The 23864-nt window shown below is 33.2% G+C and overlaps 1 protein-coding gene across 2 annotated transcripts; it reads right to left on the bottom strand.

Moving 5' to 3' along the window:
* Positions 1-44: 44 nt before the first annotated feature.
* LOC111383853 (probable kinetochore protein NUF2) lies at positions 45-2675 on the bottom strand. 2 transcript variants are annotated; one of them, XM_023008033.1, is made up of 6 exons: positions 2489-2675; positions 1668-1952; positions 1358-1576; positions 1122-1212; positions 856-1035; positions 45-552 (listed from the first exon to the last, which is right to left on the bottom strand). In XM_023008033.1, exons 2-6 carry the CDS (start codon positions 1826-1828, stop codon positions 415-417), a joined length of 789 nt encoding a protein of 262 aa, XP_022863801.1. In that variant the 5' UTR covers positions 1829-1952; positions 2489-2675; the 3' UTR covers positions 45-414. The 2 variants fall into 2 exon arrangements, with proteins under 2 accessions (XP_022863801.1, XP_022863802.1); XM_023008034.1 differs by having other exon boundaries at positions 1668-1957; positions 2489-2655.
* Between the last annotated feature and the right edge of the window lie 21189 nt (positions 2676-23864).

Below are 23864 nucleotides of genomic sequence, written 5' to 3' on the forward strand. Positions count from 1 at the left end.
TTTGAAATGATCCACATAAATTGTTAACGTGTGGATAATTCATAACTTAAAATTTCGTCTGACTATAGTTGAATGGCCGAATTGGAGAGAAACTTGTATACAAAAATATACCTCAGTCTCAAGGTCAAAAACAATGGAATGAAATCAGAAACAACAATTTAAGTAGCATCACCAGAAGTTTAAGCATACATTCTCCCAATCATGACTGGTAGCACATTAAATATATATTGAAGACAAATGTTGTACAGACATCACCAAATGCCACCCAAACTTCTGATTTCAGCTAAGCAGTAAAACTGTTGCATTAGAACATTTCTCCTAGTAAATAATTTAGGTTGCAAAATCTAGCTTAACAACTAAATTTTGAATCTCTGATCAACATTTCATGGCATTTACTAGGAGCACGCTATAGAACTAACACAGGGTCAGCCAACAATATACACTGATGATAAATACTTGTACCTGAAGTTTGTCCGGTGATTGAACAATTTTTGAACGTAAATTTGCATTTTCTTGGACGCTTTGCACTAAAGAAAATTCAGCATTGGAGATCTGGTAAATGAAGATGAGTCAATTTGTCAAATGTTATTCTATTGATGGTTAAAACAGCAAAAAGTTTGCATATTCTGCCAGAAACTCAATGTATGAAACTGTAAAATAACTGCAGAAGAACCAAATCAAAACTTCCTAAAATGTGTGGCACCTTCAAGAGAAATAATTGTTCTAGTGATGGAAAGTGCAAACTTGAATGATAGATGAGAGGAATAGAATAGAGTCCAGATCAATCAAATAAGAACCTCAGCATGAAAGAAGAAATGTTAATCAAAGTAGGCCAACATGATATCAAAGTCAGACCTTCTCATCCATTTCTTTGGTCTTCTCCTTCAATTGTTTTATAGAAGTCTTCAAAGACATTTGGTGATTATTAAGACCTGAAATAGTCTGGCGGAGTTCAGTGACTTTAGAATTGACTTCTTGAACAAGTGGCAACTCCCTTTCTCTTGATTCCTCACACTCTGCAATCTCCGCATTCAACTATGAGGTAGGTGAACAAGTTACTTCACGTGGATTTTAGTTAACTACACAAGTATCCAGCACAAAAGTTGGGTTCATAGAGGTACCTGATTGGTTCTAGCTTCTGCAGCAAGTCTTCTCTCCTCAAAATTGGTAAGTTCTTCCACAACCGGTCTCAGAAGCTCCAATTTTGTCTCTCTAACATTATATACACATAAAATCTTCAACTTTATCATATTCATTTCCAACTATATGCAGTACTCAGATAAAGAGGACCACTGTTTCTACAGATAAGGAAACAGCAATACATAAACCTTATAACCCAAGATTTTTCATTTTTCACCTGTGTATGCAAAAATTGAGTAGCGCACCGAGGAAGAGCTCTGTGCGATCTGTCTCAGGCTTTATCAGGTCCTTGGGCGTGAAGGCCTTGGGGCAGTCCACAGCGGCCAACAACTCTCGGACCTTATTGTACAAATTCATAACTTGAACTGAGTGCACGTGGTGGTCAGGGTTCTCCAGATGCTCCAGCGCTCCAAAATCCATTTGCCCATTGTCTTCCCTTCAAAAACAACGTTAGTAGTAGTAATAATAATACTTGCAATATTCACTTCAGACTCAAAAATAAACTGATACAATTCAGGTTAGCATACTGGAGAGAGTCAACGTGCAGGAGAATGTGAGTGTAGAGGTTGCAGATGAAATCCGGGTCAGGATGTAGAAGATCTGACTCGGAGATGTTGGCGATTTGAAATTCCGCCAGTACTGCTATGATATCGTGGCGAGGCATCGTCGGATAATCAAATCTCGACATTTTTGCTTATGGCAGATGGATATGATGAGAAAAATTGATTATATTTCTCTGATCAGAAGCACTGGCAACTGCTGCTCGAACGTAAAAAATATCCCAAGAAAAAATTGGACCAGAGAAACCAAGTCTGTCCTGACAAACAATTGCAGTAAGTCCTACGCTACTGATAACAATTAATGAAAAACAATGGAGAACACATGTACCAGAAAAATAAAATGAAAAATTGTACTATATGCAGCAAAAGTTTAAACAATAGATCAGTCAATAAATCTAAACAGTTTATAACATGAGCCAAACATAGGCTTGGAAAGCCCTTCCTTTAACAACTTCCTTTCCGATTTCCAACTACACACATATAAATCCATCAAAATAACTGAAAACTGATATTTGTACATATATTTAGCTTCATAAACCTGGTAAGGAAACTGGAAGTAAAGGTAATTGCAGATATAAACTAAAGTTTCTAGGTTTTGATTTTTCTCAGTCAGGATAGAGAAATTCACAGCCCCACCAATCCCACCGTTCTACGTACGCAGCCAAATCCAACTCCTCTGCGTCCAAATAGCCCCCACCCACAGCCACAGCGTTTAAACAGCCCACCCAAAACTGTAATAAAAAACCCTAATCCAAAAATTGGCATAGTGGAAAACGAATCAGACTAACCTTTCACAGTAAACTCCAGCGAGTGTTGATAGAAAATTACTTGAGAAAGCTGATGAGAATCCGAATGACAGGAGTGAGCAAGAATCAGAAACAGAGAAATGAAAACGAAAAAGGGTTAATAGAGACAAATTAGGAAATTAGGGCGCGCAAAAGAAATTGGAAATAGGGAAATTAGGGCGCGCAAAAAAATTTAAATAGTAAAATCTGGGCCCAAACGGTCTCGGATGGCTTATCTGCATTTTTCTGAAAAGTACTAAAGGACTTTTTTATTGCAAATACTAAATTGTATATAACTTATTTTCATGGAAATCGTCAATTAAATATATATGATTAATTTAATTTTCAACATAAAAAATATTGTATTTGTTCATCTTCTAAATAAAATATTTTCCTTGTTCTCGAAGAAAAAATCGCCAAATGACCAAACAAGCAGGGACTAATAATGCAATAATTTATTCTCAATTTGATTTAGTTAAAAAAATTGATTAAAATTTAAATCAAAATCAATAATTAATTTTAACCACGTATTTTATGAAATTCATAACTTTGTAACGTATATTTTATTGAATTTTATTAAGATTTACTAAAAATTTAATTTTTNCTAGAATTCTAATTAGGGTTTATTTTCGACCCACTCACGTAAAATTATCACATTATATTAATTACAACCCGTAAGGTGTAAAAGGTCCAATTGATCACTTAATAAATTTGGCCAAAATACAAATATCATCATGTGTCGTACATCTAACCCGTAAAATTTGCAATCGAATGTGAAGCCCACATATGGAATTATTCTAACATTCTCCCACTTGGGCAAATATCTGATTGCTATAACAAAGTTTTAATACCCGGGTTAGACTACATAGCTGGCCACAAAAGTATAGCTTCGATGATGGCACCTTACGTAACATGATCCAGTCTAATAAGAATATTAACACCGAACATGAAAGTCATTACACCAATTAAACAATATAAAATAATTCCACAGCTACAAATGCTAACAACCTTATCGACATGGATCCCCATCCTCCAACCAATGTAGTAGTATGTGGTATGAACTTAACACCAAATGTTATCAAAATCTGTGCTAATTCATATCGGTCCTCATAATGCTTCAGATCAAAATGAAGCCACTTGTCTCTAAAAAAGACTCATTTTATGTCTTTATTTATCATATTTCAAGATCCCAATAAGATCATAATAAAAAGATATAAGTTAAATGCATGCTCAAAATAGTTCATGGATAGGGAAAAAATATTTTATTATCAGAAGGGGCTGTACCCGAAATCATACGGGTTGCCTACGTACCCCGTAAAGGGATCAAGCCCAAAATTCCCACTAACCAAAGACATCAAATGTTTCCACAATGCCCATATTAGCAACGTGTGTCTTAAAGGCTTTTGGAGTGAGTCCCTTAGTCAAAGGATTTGCAATCATTGGCTTTGCATTGATATGCTCTATATTCGTCTGCTCTTCCTTAGCTCTATCTCTAACCACCAAATAATTGATGTCAACATATTTTGACCGATCAGAACTTTTATTATTCCTTGAAAAGAACATTGCTGTGCCATTATCACAATAAATGGTGATTGATTTCAAGATAGAATCAACAATTTTCAAGCCAGAGATGAAATTTCTTAACCAAACGGCTTGAACTGTAGCCCATAACATGTAGCTTGCATAATAGAAAATGCACTAAAGTCTGTTTAGCACTTTTCCAAGAGATAGCACCACTAGTTAATGTGAAAATATAACCTGAGGTCGATTTCAAATCATCTTAACATCTAGTAAAATCAAAATCTGAGTAGCCTACCATCTCAAGATGATTTGAACGCTAGAATGTAAGCATACAATCTTCAATTTTCTTCAAATATCCCATAACTTTCTTAACTGCTTTCCAATGTTCTTGTCTTGGATTTGATTGAAATCTGCTAAAGACATTTATTGCATAGGCTATATCCGACCTAGTGCAAACTTGAGCATACATCAAGCTCCCCACTGTACTAGCATATGGAATCATCTTCATAGATTCCCTTTCTAACTCATTCCTTGGAAATTGAGTTTTGTTAAATTTATCTCCTTTTATGATAGGTGCATCACTAGGTGCACAGTTCTGCATATTAAACCTTTTTAGAACACGTCGTATATAAGTTTTCTGAAAAAATCTCAATAAGCCACGATTTCTATCACGATGTATTTCAATGCCAAGCACATAGAAAACTTCTCTAAGATTTTTCATCTCAAACTTAGCAGACAATATTTTCATTGTCTCATGAAGTAACCCTAAGTTACTACTAACAAGTAAAATATCACCAACTTACAGGATAAGAAATATAAAATTTCTCTCACTGATTTTGAGATAAAATGTATTGATCAATTGTATTTTCAATAAAATCAAGAGAAGCTACAACCTCATCAAATTTCAAATACCACTGCCGTGATACTTGCCTGAGGCCACGTAAGGACTTGTTTAACTTACATACCAAGTTTTCCTTTCCTTTCACAACATAACCTTCAGGTTGTCTCATGTAAACCTTTTCAGAAAGATATCTATTCACTATGCGATCTTCTAACTTGTGGCTCAAAAACTGACCCAATTATTGTTGGAGGAATTTGGAAGTTCCTCTAGGTTCCTCGGTCTTCATTAACAACACCAACTGATTGAGAACAAACCTTTTTCAGTATAACAGGAACTAGAATAACAACTTGATTTGGTTCAACAAAAGTTCTCTCAATGTGGAACTCCCACTATCACCAAAATCATTTTCCAAAATTTTATCAGTAACAGATTCAACAATTTTAGTGTCACGATTTAGACAGTAGAACTTATATGCTTTTGATCTGTCAAGTACCCAATAAAGTAATCAGAAGTGGATTTCGGGTCTAATTTCCTTTTCAAATGGGTTATAAATCCTAACATCAGTTGGACATCCCCCAACCTTAAAATGAGCCAAACGTGGCTTATGTCTTATCCATAATTTAAAATGTGTTTTTGCAATGCTTTAGTTTGAATTCTGTTTAAAACATGCATGACAGTTTTCAAAGCTTACCCCATGGATACTCTGGTAAAATTGTTCTATTTATCATACTCCTGACCATGTCTTTCAGAGTTCGATTACATCTTTTAGAAGAATCATTCTGCTTAGGTGTCCTTTGCATGATGTAATGATGTACTATTCTACACTCTTGTAAAAACTTGAGAAAATCACCCATGTTTTGACCAGACTCGCGTATTTGCCATAGTACTTATCACCACCATCAAATCTTACAACTTTGATACCTTTTTCCACATTATTTCTCTACTTCCATTTTAAAAATCTCGAATTCCTCAAATGCATGAGATTTATCATTAATCAGGTAAACACATCCATATCATGAGAAATCATCAATAAAGATTATGAAATATTTGTTCCCACGTATGGTGGAAGGCAAAGGTCCACTAACATCAATATGTATCAAGTCCAAAATACTATTACTTCTAGTTGAAACTTTCCATGTAGACTTAGTTAATTTTTCTCTTATACAATCCACACAAGTGTCAAACTTAGAGAAGTCTAGAGGGTGAAGTATTTCATCTTTTATTAATATTTCCATTCTATCCATAAAAATGTGATCTAATCGCTTATGCCACAACATATAGGACAATTCACGTATTAAAGCCATTTTTTTATACATTGGTAACATACGAGAATTTACCAAAAGGAGCTGAAGACAATTTATATAAATCATCACATAAAAGTCCATTCCTAATCAAACGAGAACCATAAAATAACTCAACGTTTCCATTATCAAAGTTGAAGATAAAATCACAAGCATCAAGTTTCGATTTAGAAATTATATCCCGTCTCATTTGCAGTAAAAAAACTATATTTTCCAAAACAAGGTTAAAATCGGACTCCAAAGACAACTTCACTATCCTATGATTCAACCTTCACTTGAACTCCATTCTCAATGCTTAAGCTCACTTCATTCTTGCTTGGCCTCCGTTTGCCTGTGAACTCCTACAGGGAATTCGTAATATGAATACTAGCTCTTGAGTCTAACCATCAAGAATTCAAAGACACGTCTACTAAAGAAGACTCGAAACAAACTAAGGCCGAGGAAACACTTGCAGAACTCTTATTCTTTTCCAATCAGGTCTTAAACTTAAGACAGTATTTCCGCCCGTGACCCTTCCTTTTGCACAATCTGCATTGATCAGTTTTCTTTATAATTCTATAATTCCTTTAGGACTACTAGAAGTCCGACCCTCAAAATTTCTATTCTACTGATTTCGATGTGACTTATTGCCCTTACGGAACTTAGACTTATGTTGATGAGTAGGCCCCTTGTTTTGTGATGGTTGAAAAGCTAATTGTACAGTTTCAACAGTCTCAGGACGCATCCTATACTCTTCTTGGGCACACACCGCTATAAGATCATTCAAATCCTATTTATCTCGTTAAGCATTGTAAGCAACCTTAAGTTGATTAAACTGGCTAGGAAAACTATTTAAAACACGATAGACTAGGAAATGTTTCGCAATATGAATGTTAATAGCCTTTAGTTTATATAATATATTTATCATTTTTCATGACATGTTTTCTAACACCACTTGTACTATCATATTTCATGTTCATCAATTTATCCATCAGATTCTCAGTTTCGACTTTATCAAATTCAATAAATTTCTCTCCTATGGAATCCATAAAACCTTTGACATTTTCATTATCGGGGATGACACCCATAATGAAATCGGATATGGAGTGCTTAGTAATTTTCAAACAAAGCTTATTAGTCATTTCCCACTTTTCATACTTGGCTACATATTCAACAGTGCTCTTATTTGTGGGTTTCTCAAGTTTTTTTACCATTGTAAAATTAAAGCCTAAAAGACCAAGTGCTATCTCCGCGTCTCATTTTCATCTCACATAATTATTTCCAGTCAAGGTTTCAATAGCAGACAATTGACTCGAAAGAGATGAGACATTATGAACTATGGAAACATAAATTATCATACTTAATATCATCCAAACATAATGCATATAGTCATATGGATGATAAAATATCCAACTAATTAACATGGGCTATTAATTAGATAATCCGTAATTAAATCAAAAGCATATGGATCTCATTATGGTAAGAGTCTAGATGCATCATCGTAAAGTCACCTTTAGACTGACAATACAACATGTTATAAGGTACTCTTAAAACACATCATGTTATAAGGTACTCTTAAAACACATCATGTAATTAGTTAACAAAATTATATTGATTTCAAAACACCAACACCTTTGGGCAGAAGGAAATTTCTAGACCCAAGTAAGCTCGTTAACCACCTTATGTCATTTCTCAAAAAATATCACATATAATAACACTTTTAGGCAAAATATTATATGTAATAAATTAAAATTGTTGCGCAAAATATATATTTTTGTTGTAGAGAAAATCGAATAAATAATAATAAGTGTGCCACATTGGTAGCTACCACCCATTTTTATTTCAAAATATTTCTCTCCGTGGGAAAATAAGAATCGTCCCAAAGCCCATGAAAAATTCAATCAGAGAACAATAAAAGGCAAAAATTTATATGTGATTGAGAGACAACATTAACAACAAAATTTCAATACTTGAAAGATGGAATTTAAATAAACAAATAATAACAATAATTGAATTAAACATTTTAACAAAATAATAATAAAAATAATAATGGTAGTCAATTATTATTATTATCATCATCGATGTGATTTTAAACTAGTCAATAAACATTTAGTTGGGTCAAAACTAAAACATAGATCAAACCCATCTAAAATATAATTCTAAAACCCTTTTAGAATTCAAATTTAATACCTTTACAAAAGTTACATTTTCACCCGGGATCTAACATTAAAAATTTAAAACTAGGTCCTCCAATATCCAAAATTGCATGACAAATCCTCACTTTAAAAATTACAACATGATCCCAATCAGTTAATTGTAGACAGGGGCCTTTAACTTCTTAAATCACAACATAACTCCCGTCTCCTTTATTCAGCCCATTACACAGCAAATATTATTATTTTTATTTTTTTATTTTTTTTATAGAACATAATAGTAAAGCATATATGGTAAAAACCCACACACTAATTCAATCCTAATTTCAACAATCCACAAATCATATTTCAAGCAGGACCAAATTAATATTAAAAAGAAATTGTGAAAATTATGATGACAATTTATTAGGGAAAGTAGGGACAGCAAGCGAGCAAGCGGAAACGGTTCGTACATGGGGATGCCAACCTAATTCGGGTTGTTGGAAGGAAGTGAGAAGCCATTGTTGCTACTAAAAAAGTAAGATTCATAATTCAGAGAGTGAAGATTGGCTTCAGTGGAGGTTTTTCATAAAGACTTTTTTTTTTTTTTTTTTAATCAAAACTTCAATTTACACATACAGACACGGTGGAGCAGAGAGAATTGGAAACTAAAAACAAACCAAAACCCATGTGCCACCTATTCATTCTCCAGATTTCGTTGCAATTGTCAAAGCTGATCTTTATAAACCCCTTGATCATGTCAGTCCAAACTACAACCCCAGTCTCCATCAAAACTGCGGTTTCAAAATAAAAGGGGAATGGAGGCAAGGAGTATGGGTTTCACAGATTTGGGTTTTTGTAGTGGAATAGTGGTAGGCTTTTGCAGATTTGGGGTTTTGGATTTCTTTTGATGTTTACATGATGAATGTGTTATACATATATGTACAAAGGAAAAATTACATGCACAGAAACGTGAAAACACTAAGGCAATATTTCAAAACATACATACATGCACAGGCCTTTTACGTGAAAAAAAATAAAATCAAACTTCATTAAGGATTTCGATCTTAACATGAAGGCCCTGATACCAATTATTAATAATTTAGTTTTAATCATGTTAAGAATCGATAATCACAATCCAATAAATTAATAAAACAAATTCATACTTGCGGAAGTCATTGTTGATATGAATAATAGTTGTAATAGCAGCCAGATTTTTCACTCCTTACTCCTCATAAAGTATTAGTCGTCAATGTGGCAAGCTAATAAAACAATATGGAGAGGAGAGGGGACATAACCTTTATATAGGAAATAATTGAGTTGTCCCATTACGACGAGAATTCTAATTAGGGTTTATTTCCGGCCCACATACTTAAAATTACAACATTATATTAATTACAATCCGTAAGGTGTAAAAAGTCCAATTGATCACTTAATAAATTTGGCCAAAACACAAATATTATCATGAGTCATACATCTAACCCGTAAAACAATTGAATGTGAAGCCTATATATGGAATTATTCTAACGTGCATAAGTACCGGAGAGATAATAGGAAATTCAAACAACAATTTCCATTCCATAAAATAAACTAAGTTACACAAACAGCCATCAAAACCAACTAACACAAATTCAGATCTGATGGCAACGATATTTGTGAGGTGGTGGGATGCTAGAGTTTGGTGGTATTTCGTTTGCGTTCAAACTGTTCAACAATTAGTATTTTTTTGAAAATGGTTAAATATATGTAATTAAAGTTCAAAGAATTACAAAAGAAATTATTTTCCATTTTTTGATAGCCTAAATATTTCTTCAATTTAGCTACTAAAATAATATCGGAAAAAAAAAATATCTCGTTTTTCTGCTTTCTATTTTCTCTGTCTAAATATGTAGTGCCTCAAGCAATTCAATTCCATTAATTTTTCCTTGTCTGGTATAATTTAATACGTGCCTATTTTTACATTTTCTATAGTTATGTCAATACGGTAATTTCATTCGCATCTCATTAATAACAAATTTTTTTTTCATTGAACCTGTAAACACATCAATTTTCATTAAAAAATACACGAGTTTTATGGTTCTCAACTTCCGAATCAAATTTATAATTTCATCTTTTTAGTGTAAAGTTTTATGTTATGAGGATATATTCATTGTATTCTCGTGAGTGGAACTAAATTATTTCATCGAAAGAATTTGGCCGTGCTGCGAGAATGGCCTTGAGCTTACAGTTTCATGTTACTGAGCACAAATTCATTGTATTTTTAGCGCGACATTAAATTATTCCATATATAGAGTCTAGCGTGTAAGGAATTTTAAAAGATCGTGTGGGCTTATATGTGTAAATTATAGGAAAACTACATAACTACAACATTATAAAAACACATTTAATAAATATTAAACTCATTGAAATATTTCAAAAATCAAGTGGTAAATATATTTATTAAATATTAAACTATAATATAATATACATTAATTATTTCCACTCCACGGCACCACACTCACTCCAATTTATCACCCCACTACACCACCTTCCCTCCATCTCTCCGCTGGAGATAGCCATCGGCTCCTTCATTCACTCTGACGACCGCTCAGGCAGCAACTCTGGCGACTGGTCCGGCCACCGTTTTGACAAACCGCTGCGGCAAACGCTCTGGTGTCTACTCTGAGAAACTGCTTTGGCGACTATTCCACCGATTGTTCGGGTTTCGGTGATGGAAAAATCTCCAAAAATTGTGATGGTCGTAGTGGTGCATTGTAGTTATCAAATTTGCAACCGTGTTATCTGTGACCATACTTGTGTTACATGTGACAAATTCATTGACTTATCGTGACCAACTTTGTCTTAGGTGTGACTAATTGTGATCAAATTTGTGTTCAGTGTGACTGTCTGTGACCAGGACAATCTCAAGTCATATCCAGTCACAAACAGATCTCGAACAGAAAAAACCAGATCTCCAAACCACCACAACAAATTTGTTAGGAAAAATAATAACCACCACCGCCACTAATATCTTTTAACAAAAAAAAAAAAAAAAGAGTTGAACGGTTGACCTTGGCATAAATTTTGAGTGGGACCTGATTAATTATTTAGGAAGATCAAAATTGATTTGTGTTCTCCTCCATGGGAACATCAAAATCATATATTTGCTTGCAAAAAAATGATGTTAGGGTGAATGAGAAATTGAAACTCAAAATGTGCCAAATGAAAGGAGTTTATGGGTTGGAGAAAAACCAATTAAGATTTGTTCCACATAGGGAAAATAATGAAGACAAATACCAATTTATATAGGATTGGACTTTGATGGGAGTTATCATATGTAGCATAAAGACTCTCTTCACGTAAATGTGCAAATAATGCATCGAAATAGGCTTCCGACCTTGAACTTGCGTGCGGGACCTGTGCTTAAAAATGTCGGACCGAAAGAACGAAAATGGTCTCTTATGAGGGCCTACGTTAGGCCAATTTTTTTCCTCCAATTGACCTTTTAACTTCTAAAATTGTTGAAACTCCAAGAGTTATGGCCATTATAATACAAGTTATGGCATACTTCTGGACAGATTTAAATCATCATTCATGGGAATTAAATATATACGAGAACTCGTTTTCCGTATTCCACACAAGAACTAATACAGTGTCTACATACCGAATAGTTTTACAGCTCTTTGTCTGTTCGCCGAAGTACTATCTACAGTGCTCAGGCTCTATTGATTTTCTGTGTAAGGTGAGAAGGTGAATTTGTTTTAAGAAAATTGTGTTTATATAGGCTTCGGTTGAAAGTTCATTCGCTCTTTTATTACTTCTTGCAATTTTAAATTATTTGTTCTGCTCTTACTGTTATTGATAAATTTATTTTAATCGACAACATTGTGGGTAACAGAGAAAACATTTAGAATTGACGATATATTCATGAAGCATACCAGGTCATATTAGATACAACTATTGTTTTATCTTTTATTCTCTAGTAGTACGTATTCCATTCGGTATCTTGTTGTCGTAGACCATCATTGAACTATATAATCTGCAATATCGTAGGTAACACTATCCATGCATTGTTAATAATTTAGTTTTAATCATGTTAAGAATCGATAATCACAATCCAATAAATTAATAAAATGAATTTATACCCGCGGAAGCCATTGCTGATATGAATAATAGTTGTAATAGCAGTCAGATCTTCCCTTCCTTACCCCTCACAAAGTATTAGCCGTCAATGTGGCAAGCTAATAAAACAATATGGAGAGGAGAAGAGACCTAACATCTATATAAGAAATAATTGAGTCGTCCCATTACGACTAGAATTCTAATTAGGGTTTATTTTCGACCCACTCACGTAAAATTATCACATTATATTAATTACAACCCGTAAGGTGTAAAAAGTCCAATTGATCACTTAATAAATTTGGCCAAAATACAAATATCATCATGTGTCGTACATCTAACCCGTAAAATTTGCAATCGAATGTGAAGCCCACATATGGAATTATTCTAACATTCTCCCACTTGGGCAAATATCTTATTGCTATAACAAAGTTTTAATACCCGGGTTAGACTACATAGCTGGCCACAAAAGTATAGCTTCGATGATGGCACCTTACGTAACATGATCCAGTCTAATAAGAATATTAACACCGAACATGAAATTCATTACACCAATTAAACAATATAAAATAATTCCACAGCTACAAATGCTAACAACCTTATCGACATGGATCCCCATCCTCCAACCAATGTAGTAGTATGTGGTATGAACTTAACACCAAATGTTATCAAAATCTGTGCTAATTCATATCGGTCCTCATAATGCTTCAGATCAAAATGAAGCCACTTGTCTCTAAAAAAGACTCATTTTATGTCTTTATTTATCATATTTCAAGATCCCAATAAGATCATAATAAAAAGATATAAGTTAAATGCATGCTCAAAATAGTTCATGGATAGGGAAAAAATATTTTATTATCAGAAGGGGCTGTACCCGAAATCATACGGGTTGCCTACGTACCCCGTAAAGGGATCAAGCCCAAAATTCCCACTAACCAAAGACATCAAATGTTTCCACAATGCCCATATTAGCAACGTGTGTCTTAAAGGCTTTTGGAGTGAGTCCCTTAGTCAAAGGATTTGCAATCATTGGCTTTGCATTGATATGCTCTATATTCGTCTGCTCTTCCTTAACTCTATCTCTAACCACCAAATAATTGATGTCAACATATTTTGACCGATCAGAACTTTTATTATTCCTTGAAAAGAACATTGCTGTGCCATTATCACAGTAAATGGTGATTGATTTCAAGATAGAATCAACAATTTTCAAGCCAGAGATGAAATTTCTTAACCAAACGGCTTGAACTGTAGCCCATAACATGCAGCTTGCATAATAGAAAATGCACTAAAGTCTGTTTAGCACTTTTCCAAGAGATAGCACCACTAGTTAATGTAAAAATATAACCTGAGGTCGATTTCAAATCATCTTGACATCTAGTAAAATCAAAATCTGAGTAGCCTACCATCTCAAGATGATTTGAACGCTAGAATGTAAGCATACAATCTTCAATTTTCTTCAAATATCCCATAACTTTCTTAACTGCTTTCCAATGTTCTTGTCTTGGATTTGATTGAAATCTGCTAAAGACATTTATTGCATAGGCTATATCCGACCTAGTGCAAACTTGAGCATACATCAAGCTCCCCACTGTACTAGCATATGGAGTCATCTTCATAGATTCCCTTTCTAACTCATTCCTTGGAAATTGAGTTTTGTTAAATTTATCTCCTTTTATGATAGGTGCATCACTAGGTGCACAGTTCTGCATATTAAACCTTTTTAGAACACGTCGTATATAAGTTTTCTGAAAAAGTCTCAATAAGCCACGATTTCTATCACGATGTATTTCAATGCCAAGCACATAGAAAACTTCTCTAAGATTTTTCATCTCAAACTTAGCAGACAATATTTTCATCGTCTCATGAAGTAACCCTAAGTTACTACTAACAAATAAAATATCACCAACTTACAGGATAAGAAATATAAAATTTCTCTCACTGATTTTGAGATAAAATGTATTGATCAATTGTATTTTCAATAAAATCAAGAGAAGCTACAACCTCATCAAATTTCAAATACCACTGCCGTGATACTTGCCTGAGGCCACGTAAGGACTTGTTTAACTTACATACCAAGTTTTCCTTTCCTTTCACAACATAACCTTCAGGTTGTCTCATGTAAACCTTTTCAGAAAGATATCTATTCACTATGCGATCTTCTAACTTGTGGCTCAAAAACTGACCCAATTATTGTTGGAGGAATTTGGAAGTTCCTCTAGGTTCCTCGGTCTTCATTAACAACACCAACTGGTTGAGAACAAACCTTTTTCAGTATAACAGGAACTAGAATAACAACTTGATTTGGTTCAACAAAAGTTCTCTCAATGTGGAACTCCCACTATCACCAAAACCATTTTCCAAAATTTTATCAGTAACAGATTCAACAATTTTAGTGTCACGATTTAGACAGTAGAACTTATATGCTTTTGATCTGTCTAAGTACCCAATAAAGTAATCAGAAGTGGATTTCGGGTCTAATTTCCTTTTCAAATGGGTTATAAATCCTAACATCAGTTGGACATCCCCCAACCTTAAAATGAGCCAAACGTGGCTTATGTCTTATCCATAATTTAAAATGTGTTTTTGCAATGCTTTAGTTTGAATTCTGTTTAAAACATGCATGACAGTTTTCAAAGCTTACCCCATGGATACTCTGGTAAAATTGTTCTATTTATCATACTCCTGACCATGTCTTTCAGAGTTCGATTACATCTTTTAGAAGAGTCATTCTGCTTAGGTGTCCCTTGCATGATGTAATGATGTACTATTCTACACTCTTGTAAAAACTTGAGAAAATCACCCATGTTTTGACCAGACTCGCGTATTTGCCATAGTACTTATCACCACCATCAAATCTTACAACTTTGATACCTTTTTCCACATTATTTCTCTACTTCCATTTTAAAAATCTCGAATTCCTCAAATGCATGAGATTTATCATTAATCAGGTAAACACATCCATATCATGAGAAATCATCAATAAAGATTATGAAATATTTGTTCCCACGTATGGTGGAAGGCAAAGGTCCACTAACATCAATATGTATCAAGTCCAAAATACTATTACTTCTAGTTGAAACTTTCCATGTAGACTTAGTTAATTTTTCTCTTATACAATCCACACAAGTGTCAAACTTAGAGAAGTCTAGAGGGTGAAGTATTTCATCTTTTATTAATATTTCCATTCTATCCATAAAAATGTGATCTAATCGCTTATGCCACAACATATAGGACAATTCACGTATTAAAGCCATTTTTTTATACATTGGTAACATACGAGAATTTACCAAAAGGAGCTGAAGACAATTTATATAAATCATCACATAAAAGTCCATTCCTAATCAAACGAGAACCATAAAATAACTCAACGTTTCCATTATCAAAGTTGAAGATAAAATCACAAGCATCAAGTTTCAATTTAGAAATTATATCCCGTCTCATTTGCAGTAAAAAAAACTATATTTTCCAAAACAAGGTTAAAATCGGACTCTAAAGACAACTTCACTATCCTATGATTCAACCTTCACTTGAACTCCATTCTCAATGCTTAAGCTCACTTCATTCTCGCTTGGCCTCCGTTTGCCTGTGAACTCCTACAGGGAATTCGTAATATGAATACTAGCTCTTGAGTCTAACCATCAAGAATTCAAAGACACGTCTACTAAAGAAGACTCGAAACAAACTAAGGCCGAGGAAACACTTGCAGAACTCTTATTCTTTTCCAATCAGGTCTTAAACTTAAGACAGTATTTTTGCTCGTGACCCTTCCTTTTGCACAATCTGCATTGATCAGTTTTCTTTATAATTCTATAATTCCTTTAGGACTACTAGAAGTCCGACCCTCAAAATTTCTATTCTACTGATTTCGATGTGACTTATTGCCCTTACGGAACTTAGACTTATGTTTATGAGTAGGCCCCTTGTTTTGTGATGGTTGAAAAGCTAATTGTACAGTTTCAACAGTCTCAGGACGCATCCTATACTCTTCTTGAGCACACACCGCTATAAGATCATTCAAATCCTATTTATCTCGTTGAGCATTGTAAGCAACCTTAAGTTGATTAAACTGGCTAGGAAAACTATTTAAAACACGATAGACTAGGAAATGTTTCGCAATATGAATGTTAATAGCCTTTAGTTTATATAATATATTTATCATTTTTCATGACATGTTTTCTAACACCACTTGTACTATCATATTTCATGTTCATCAATTTATCCATCAGATTCTCAGTTTCGACTTTATCAAATTCAATAAATTTCTCTCCTATGGAATCCATAAAACCTTTGACATTTTCATTATCGGGGATGACACCCATAATGAAATCGGATATGGAGTGCTTAGTAATTTTCAAACAAAGCTTATTAGTCCTTTCCCACTTTTCATACTTGGCTACATATTCAACAGTGCTCTTATTTGTGGATTTCTCAAGTTTTTTTACCATTGTAAAATTTAAGCCTAAAAGACCAAGTGCTATCTCCGCGTCTCATTTCCATCTCACATAATTATTTCCAGTCAAGGTTTCAATAGCAGACAATTGACTCGAAAGAGATGAGACATTATGAACTATGGAAACATAAATTATCATACTTAATATCATCCAAACATAATGCATGTAGTCATATGGATGATAAAATATCCAACTAATTAACATGGGCTATTAATTAGATAATCCGTAATTAAATCAAAAGCATATGGATCTCATTATGGTAAGAGTCTAGATGCATCATCGTAAAGTCGCCTTTAGACTGACAATACAACATGTTATAAGGTACTCTTAAAACACATCATGTAATTAGTTAACAAAATTATATTGATTTCAAAACACCAACACCTTTGGGCAGAAGGAAATTTCTAGACCCAAGTAAGCTCGTTAACCACCTTATGTCATTTCTCAAAAAATATCACATATAATAACACTTTTGGGCAAGATATTATATGTAATAAATTAAAATTGTTGCGCAAAATATATATTTTTGTTGTAGAGAAAATCGAATAAATAATAATAAGTGTGCCACATTGGTAGCTACCACCCATTTTTATTTTAAAATATTTCTCTCCGTGAGAAAATAAGAATCGTCCCAAAGCTCATGAAAAATTCAATCAGAGAACAATAAAAGGCAAAAATTTATATGTGATTGAGAGACAACATTAACAACAAAATTTCAATAGTTGAAAGATGGAATTTAAATAAACTTAAACATTTTAACAAAATAATAATAAAAATAATAATGGTAGTCAATTATTATTATTATCATCATCGATGTGATTTTAAACTAGTCAATAAACATTTAGTTGGGTCAAAACTAAAACATAGATCAAACCCATCTAAAATATAATTCTAAAACCCTTTTAGAATTCAAATTTAATACCTTTACAAAAGTTACATTTTCACCCGGGATCTAACATTAAAAATTTAAAACTAGGTCCTCCAATATCCAAAATTGCATGACAAATCCTCACTTTAAAAATTACAACATGATCCCAATCAGTTAATTGTAGACAGGGGCCTTTAACTTCTTAAATCACAACATAACTCCCGTCTCCTTTATTCAGCCCATTACACAGCAAATATTATTATTTTTATTTTTTTATTTTTTTTATAGAACATAATAGTAAAGCATATATGGTAAAAACCCACACACTAATTCAATCCTAATTTCAACAATCCACAAATCATATTTCAAGCAGGACCAAATTAATATTAAAAAGAAATTGTGAAAATTATGATGACAATTTATTAGGGAAAGTAGGGAAAGCAAGCGAGCAAGCGGAAACGGTTCGTACATGGGGATGCCAACCTAATTCGGGTTGTTGAAAGGAAGTGAGAAGCCATTGTTGCTACTAAAAAAGTAAGATTCATAATTCAGAGAGTGAAGATTGGCTTCAGTGGAGGTTTTTCATAAAGACTTGTTTTTTTTTTTTTTAATCAAAACTTCAATTTACACATACAGACACGGTGGAGCAGAGAGAATTGGAAACTAAAAACAAACCAAAACCCATGTGCCACCTATTCATTCTCCAGATTTCGTTGCAATTGTCAAAGCTGATCTTTATAAACCCCTTGATCATGTCAGTCCAAACTACAACCCCAGTCTCCATCAAAACTGCGGTTTCAAAATAAAAGGGGAATGGAGGCAAGGAGTATGGGTTTCACAGATTTGGGTTTTTGTAGTGGAATAGTGGTAGGCTTTTGCAGATTTGGGGTTTTGGATTTCTTTTGATGTTTACATGATGAATGTGTTATACATATATGTACAAAGGAAAAATTACATGCACAGAAACGTGAAAACACTAAGGCAATATTTCAAAACATACATATATGCACAGGCCTTTTACGTGAAAAAAAATAAAATCGAACTTCATTAAGGATTTCGATATTAACATGAAGGCCCTGATACCAATTATTAATAATTTAGTTTTAATCATGTTAAGAATCGATAATCACAATCCAATAAATTAATAAAACAAATTCATACTTGCGGAAGTCATTGTTGATATGAATAATAGTTGTAATAGCAGCTAGATTTTTCACTTCTTACTCCTCATAAAGTATTAGTCGTCAATGTGGCAAGCTAATAAAACAATATGGAGAGAAGAGAGGACATAGCCTTTATATCGGAAATAATTGAGTTGTCCCATTACGACGAGAATTCTAATTAGGGTTTATTTCCGGCCCACATACTTAAAATTACAACATTATATTAATTACAATCCGTAAGGTGTAAAAAGTCCAATTGATCACTTAATAAATTTGGCCAAAACACAAATATTATCATGAGTCATACATCTAACCCGTAAAACAATTGAATGTGAAGCCTATATATGGAATTATTCTAACGTGCATAAGTACCGGAGAGATAATAGGAAATTCAAACAACAATTTCCATTCCATAAAATAAACTAAGTTACACAAACAGCCATCAAAACCAACTAACACAAATTCAGATCTGATGGCAACGATATTTGTGAGGTGGTGGGATGCTAGAGTTTGGTGGTATTTCGTTTGCGTTCAAACTGTTCAACAATTAGTATTTTTTTGAAAATGGTTAAATATATGTAATTAAAGTTCAAAGAATTACAAAAGAAATTATTTTCCATTTTTTGATAGCCTAAATATTTCTTCAATTTAGCTACTAAAATAATATCGGAAAAAAAAAATATCTCGTTTTTCTGCTTTCTATTTTCTCTGTCTAAATATGTAGTGCCTCAAGCAATTCAATTCCATTAATTTTTCCTTGTCTGGTATAATTTAATACGTGCCTATTTTTACATTTTCTATAGTTATGTCAATACGGTAATTTCATTCGCATCTCATTAATAACAATTTTTTTTTTCATTGAACCTGTAAACACATCAAATTTCATTAAAAAATACACGAGTTTTATGGTTCTCAACTTCCGAATCAAATTTATAATTTCATCTTTTTAGTGTAAAGTTTTATGTTATGAGGATATATTCATTGTATTCTCGTGAGTGGAACTAAATTATTTCATCGAAAGAATTTGGCCGTGCTGCGAGAATGGCCTTGAGCTTACAGTTTCATGTTACTGAGCACAAATTCATTGTATTTTTAGCGCGACATTAAATTATTCCATATATAGAGTCTAGCGTGTAAGGAATTTTAAAAGATCGTGTGGGCTTATATGTGTAAATTATAGGAAAACTACATAACTACAACATTATAAAAACACATTTAATAAATATTAAACTCATTGAAATATTTCAAAAATCAAGTGGTAAATATATTTATTAAATATTAAACTATAATATAATATACATTAATTATTTCCACCCCACGGCACCACACTCACTCCAATTTATCACCCCACTACACCACCTTCCCTCCATCTCTCCGCTGGAGATAGCCATCGGCTCCTTCATTCACTCCGACGACCGCTCAGGCAGCAACTCTGGCGACTGGTCCGGCCACCATTTTGACAAACCGCTGCGGCAAACGCTCTGGTGTCTACTCTGAGAAACTGCTTTGGCGACTATTCCACCGATTGTTCGGGTTTCGGTGATGGAAAAATCTCCAAAAATTATGATGGTCGTAGTGGTGCATTGTAGCTATCAAATTTGCAACCGTGTTATCTGTGACCATACTTGTGTTACATGTGACAAATTCATTGACTTATCGTGACCAACTTTGTCTTAGGTGTGACTAATTGTGATCAAATTTGTGTTCAGTGTGACTGTCTGTGACCAGGACAATCTCAAGTCATATCCAGTCACAAACAGATCTCGAACAGAAAAAACCAGATCTCCAAACCACCACAACAAATTTGTTTGGAAAAATAATAACCACCACCGCCACTAATATCTTTTAACTCAAATTGATGACTATAAATACTACATTCACCTCAAATCCACAACAATCATTACTACCATAACTTCCACCAACCCTTTAAAAAACACCAACCAACACCATTACACTTCTCTCGTGAAACTCCGGTGAGAGAAGTGGTAGGTGGTTGGAATCTAGAGGGTGGGTGGGAAAGAAGCCGTAGATCTGATTTTTGGGTAAAAGAGCGCCGAACTAATTTTTGGGGTGGGATAAATTGATACGGGGTCTGTGACCAATTTTATATTCAATGTGACTGTTTGTGACCAGATCAATCTCAAGTCACAACCGATCACAATCAACACAAAATAGGTCACAAACAGTCACAACCAGATCTCGAATAGAAAAAAACCAAATCTCCAACCACCACAGTAGATCTGTTCAGAACAATAATAACCACCACCACTACTAATATCTTTAACTCAAATACACAACAATAATTATCACTACCTTAACTTCCACCAATACCTTCAAAAAACACCAACCAATTGATTACCGAATATTTCTCAATAAAGATTTCCAAGAATTTTCTTCTGTTATTTCTCGAAAAGATGAAGAAGATTATGAGAGAGAAGCTGTAGATCTGATTGTTCTTCACCATATGGTCCCCACGTTCACGTTTCAGTTTTCTTTTCCTCACACGTTGGTTCTGCTTTAGATGACCCATGCACTGCATTGGCACTTCCCCAAAATCTAAGCTCATTAGCTTTCAAATAAGAGATTTGTGTGAAACTCTGACGAGAGAAGTGGTAAGTGGTCGGAATCTAAACAGTGGGGGTGGGGAAGAAGCCACCGATGAGATATTTGGGTAAGAGAGTGCTGATAAATTTTTGGGGGAGAAAGAGAGAGTCTGTGGGTTAGAAAATGAATTGGGGTACGGGGTAAAAGAAGTGTTTAGGGGTGGTAGAGTGGGTGGGTGTAATTAATTAATTTAAAAATAGTATTTATCACCTGACTAATGAAATTTAATCTTTCACCCACTTGTTTTAGAAATGTAACATTGAAAAGAAGGTATCTAGGTAATATTCTCGTAAATTATTGTGTATTAAATTAAAGGTTGTCAATTTTGGTTAAGCTCGTTTAAAAGTGATCTAATAAGTTCCCGATATTTTGGGTTTTAATGCATCCAATTAAAGTGTGGGTCTTTTATGTGTAGGGACCAGTCTAGATTCCAAATTCTATGATGGGTTGAATTAGGTAAAAGAGTATCAATATATAAATACGGTTATGGTCTCCAAATCACGTGTGAATTGCTCATTTTGTTCTGCCTCCTACCATTAGAGAGAATTAAGGGCTACGTGTTGATTTGAAAGATAAAATTGCAAGATTCAACTATTGTAATTAACAATGTCTGATTCAGGTACGCTTCCGCAATGGTTTATATATTCTTGATGATCCAACGTGAAAGATCCGATGATTATGAAGGTAACAAATTCTACTACATAGTGAACTTGGTCATGCTACGAAAATGGCTTTGAGCTTAAAGTTTCATTTTATTGAGTACAAGTTCATCGTATTCTCGTGTGGCACTAAATTATTCCACAAAAAGAGCCTAATGAAGTTGGTCGTGATATGAAATATCCTAGATCTGATAACTTTAAATATAATTAACTTAACTGCAAGCTTTAATTAATTCCCAAATAGTTTTGCCCTTGTTTGGTTTTCATTACATTACATTACATTACATTCTATTTATCTCTCTCCTATTTTCAACCACACAATCTTCCATAAAATAATATTACACGTAAATCGAAAAATTTTCTTTCTTTTTCAACCACTCATTTTTCAAAAAACACTATTCTATACATTACATTTTCCCCGTAATGGGGGCCAAACAGGGGCTTAAATGGTTGGGGCCAATCATGCAAAAATTAACAACAAACAGCAAAAGGGTTGTGATACACATACAAGTACGAATTCACACGAAGACTCACATACACCAGAGTGGGCCCCATTATTTGCGAGTTTTGACAGGGGTTCTATGAACCCCTGTACACCAAACATTTTGCACAACAAGATTCGTACATAAAGAACCCTAATCAAGATCCTATGTGGCCATTATCAAGTTTTGGCCAACGAGTGACCTTTGATTTGAAGAGTTGAGAATATTTATACCATTTTTTAAAGGATTATTCTCAATCAACAAGCCTCATAAAGTAAAGGTATTTTGCATAAATTAATGAAAAGTTAACATCACAAAATTCTATGAGTGCACCATACCATTTGTTTCCTTCTTTACTCTTCTAATGAATTCAATATCCATTTTTCAATTTGGTCATTTTTATTAAAAAAAAAAAAAAAAGAAATTAAAGAAAACAAACCTTTGCGGGGTGTATTCAATTGAGAATTCTGAAAACTTGGATTGACTTTTTTTAAGTGATGATTTTTTTGGACTTTGTGAATCTTTTATAGATTTGTATGGAATTAGTGAAAGTCTTTCATAAACTTCTATGGATTTTCATTTTAAAATTTTTATAGATTTCAAAAAACTTTCTAAAACTTTCATTTGAAATAGAATTCACATGAATTTGGTATGAAATTCTCACATACGAGTTATTAGTTCCTATAATTCCCCTTTTCATTCCTCTTTTTCTTCCCATATAATAAAAAAATTGAAAAAATAAAAATTTAAGACCTTAATTAAATAAATAATCACACACACACACACACACATATATGAGATTCAATATTATTAGTATAGCATACTTTTAAAAATAAATAAAAATCAATATATTTAAATTTAATTATAAAATTTTCATATAAAATTTTATAATTTAATAAAAAATAGATATTTTTCACCAAAAAAATGAATGAAAAAAGGAAAAAAGCTACAAGAATTCAATTTAATTTTTTCATAAAAAATGGAGATAAATAATAAGAGAGAAAAAGAAAGATAAATGAAATATGATCAATAGAAAAAATAAATTTTAATCATACATATCCATGGAAGATTAAAGGAAAGAAATATTGATTTTTTTTTATTATTATTTTTTTTTTGTAAAAGTCTCCTAAATCTCGTAATTAATGATAGACAAATTTTAAGATTTTATATAAGTACTTTCTGTATAAAAGTTAGTATTCTATAGACTTTTATAAAAGTTTCTAGAAATCATTAAAATTTGAATGCCCCAAACTTATAAGGACTTCTAAACGGTTTTA

This window comes from Olea europaea, unplaced genomic scaffold (assembly GCF_002742605.1).
Source record: "Olea europaea var. sylvestris unplaced genomic scaffold, O_europaea_v1 scaffold2777, whole genome shotgun sequence".
Lineage (NCBI taxonomy): Eukaryota > Viridiplantae > Streptophyta > Magnoliopsida > Lamiales > Oleaceae > Olea > Olea europaea.

Bases quoted from the DNA above. Each gene is read 5' to 3' on its own strand.
- LOC111383853 (XM_023008033.1), bottom strand. From the start codon at position 1,828: ATGTCGAGATTTGATTATCCGACGATGCCTCGCCACGATATCATAGCA. The intron at 1,213-1,357 runs GTGAAAAATGAA...ATATAATGTTAG, and splicing joins CTCAATTTTTGCATACACAG to AGAGACAAAATTGGAGCTTC. The intron at 1,036-1,121 runs GTACCTCTATGA...CCTACCTCATAG, and splicing joins CAGAAGCTAGAACCAATCAG to TTGAATGCGGAGATTGCAGA.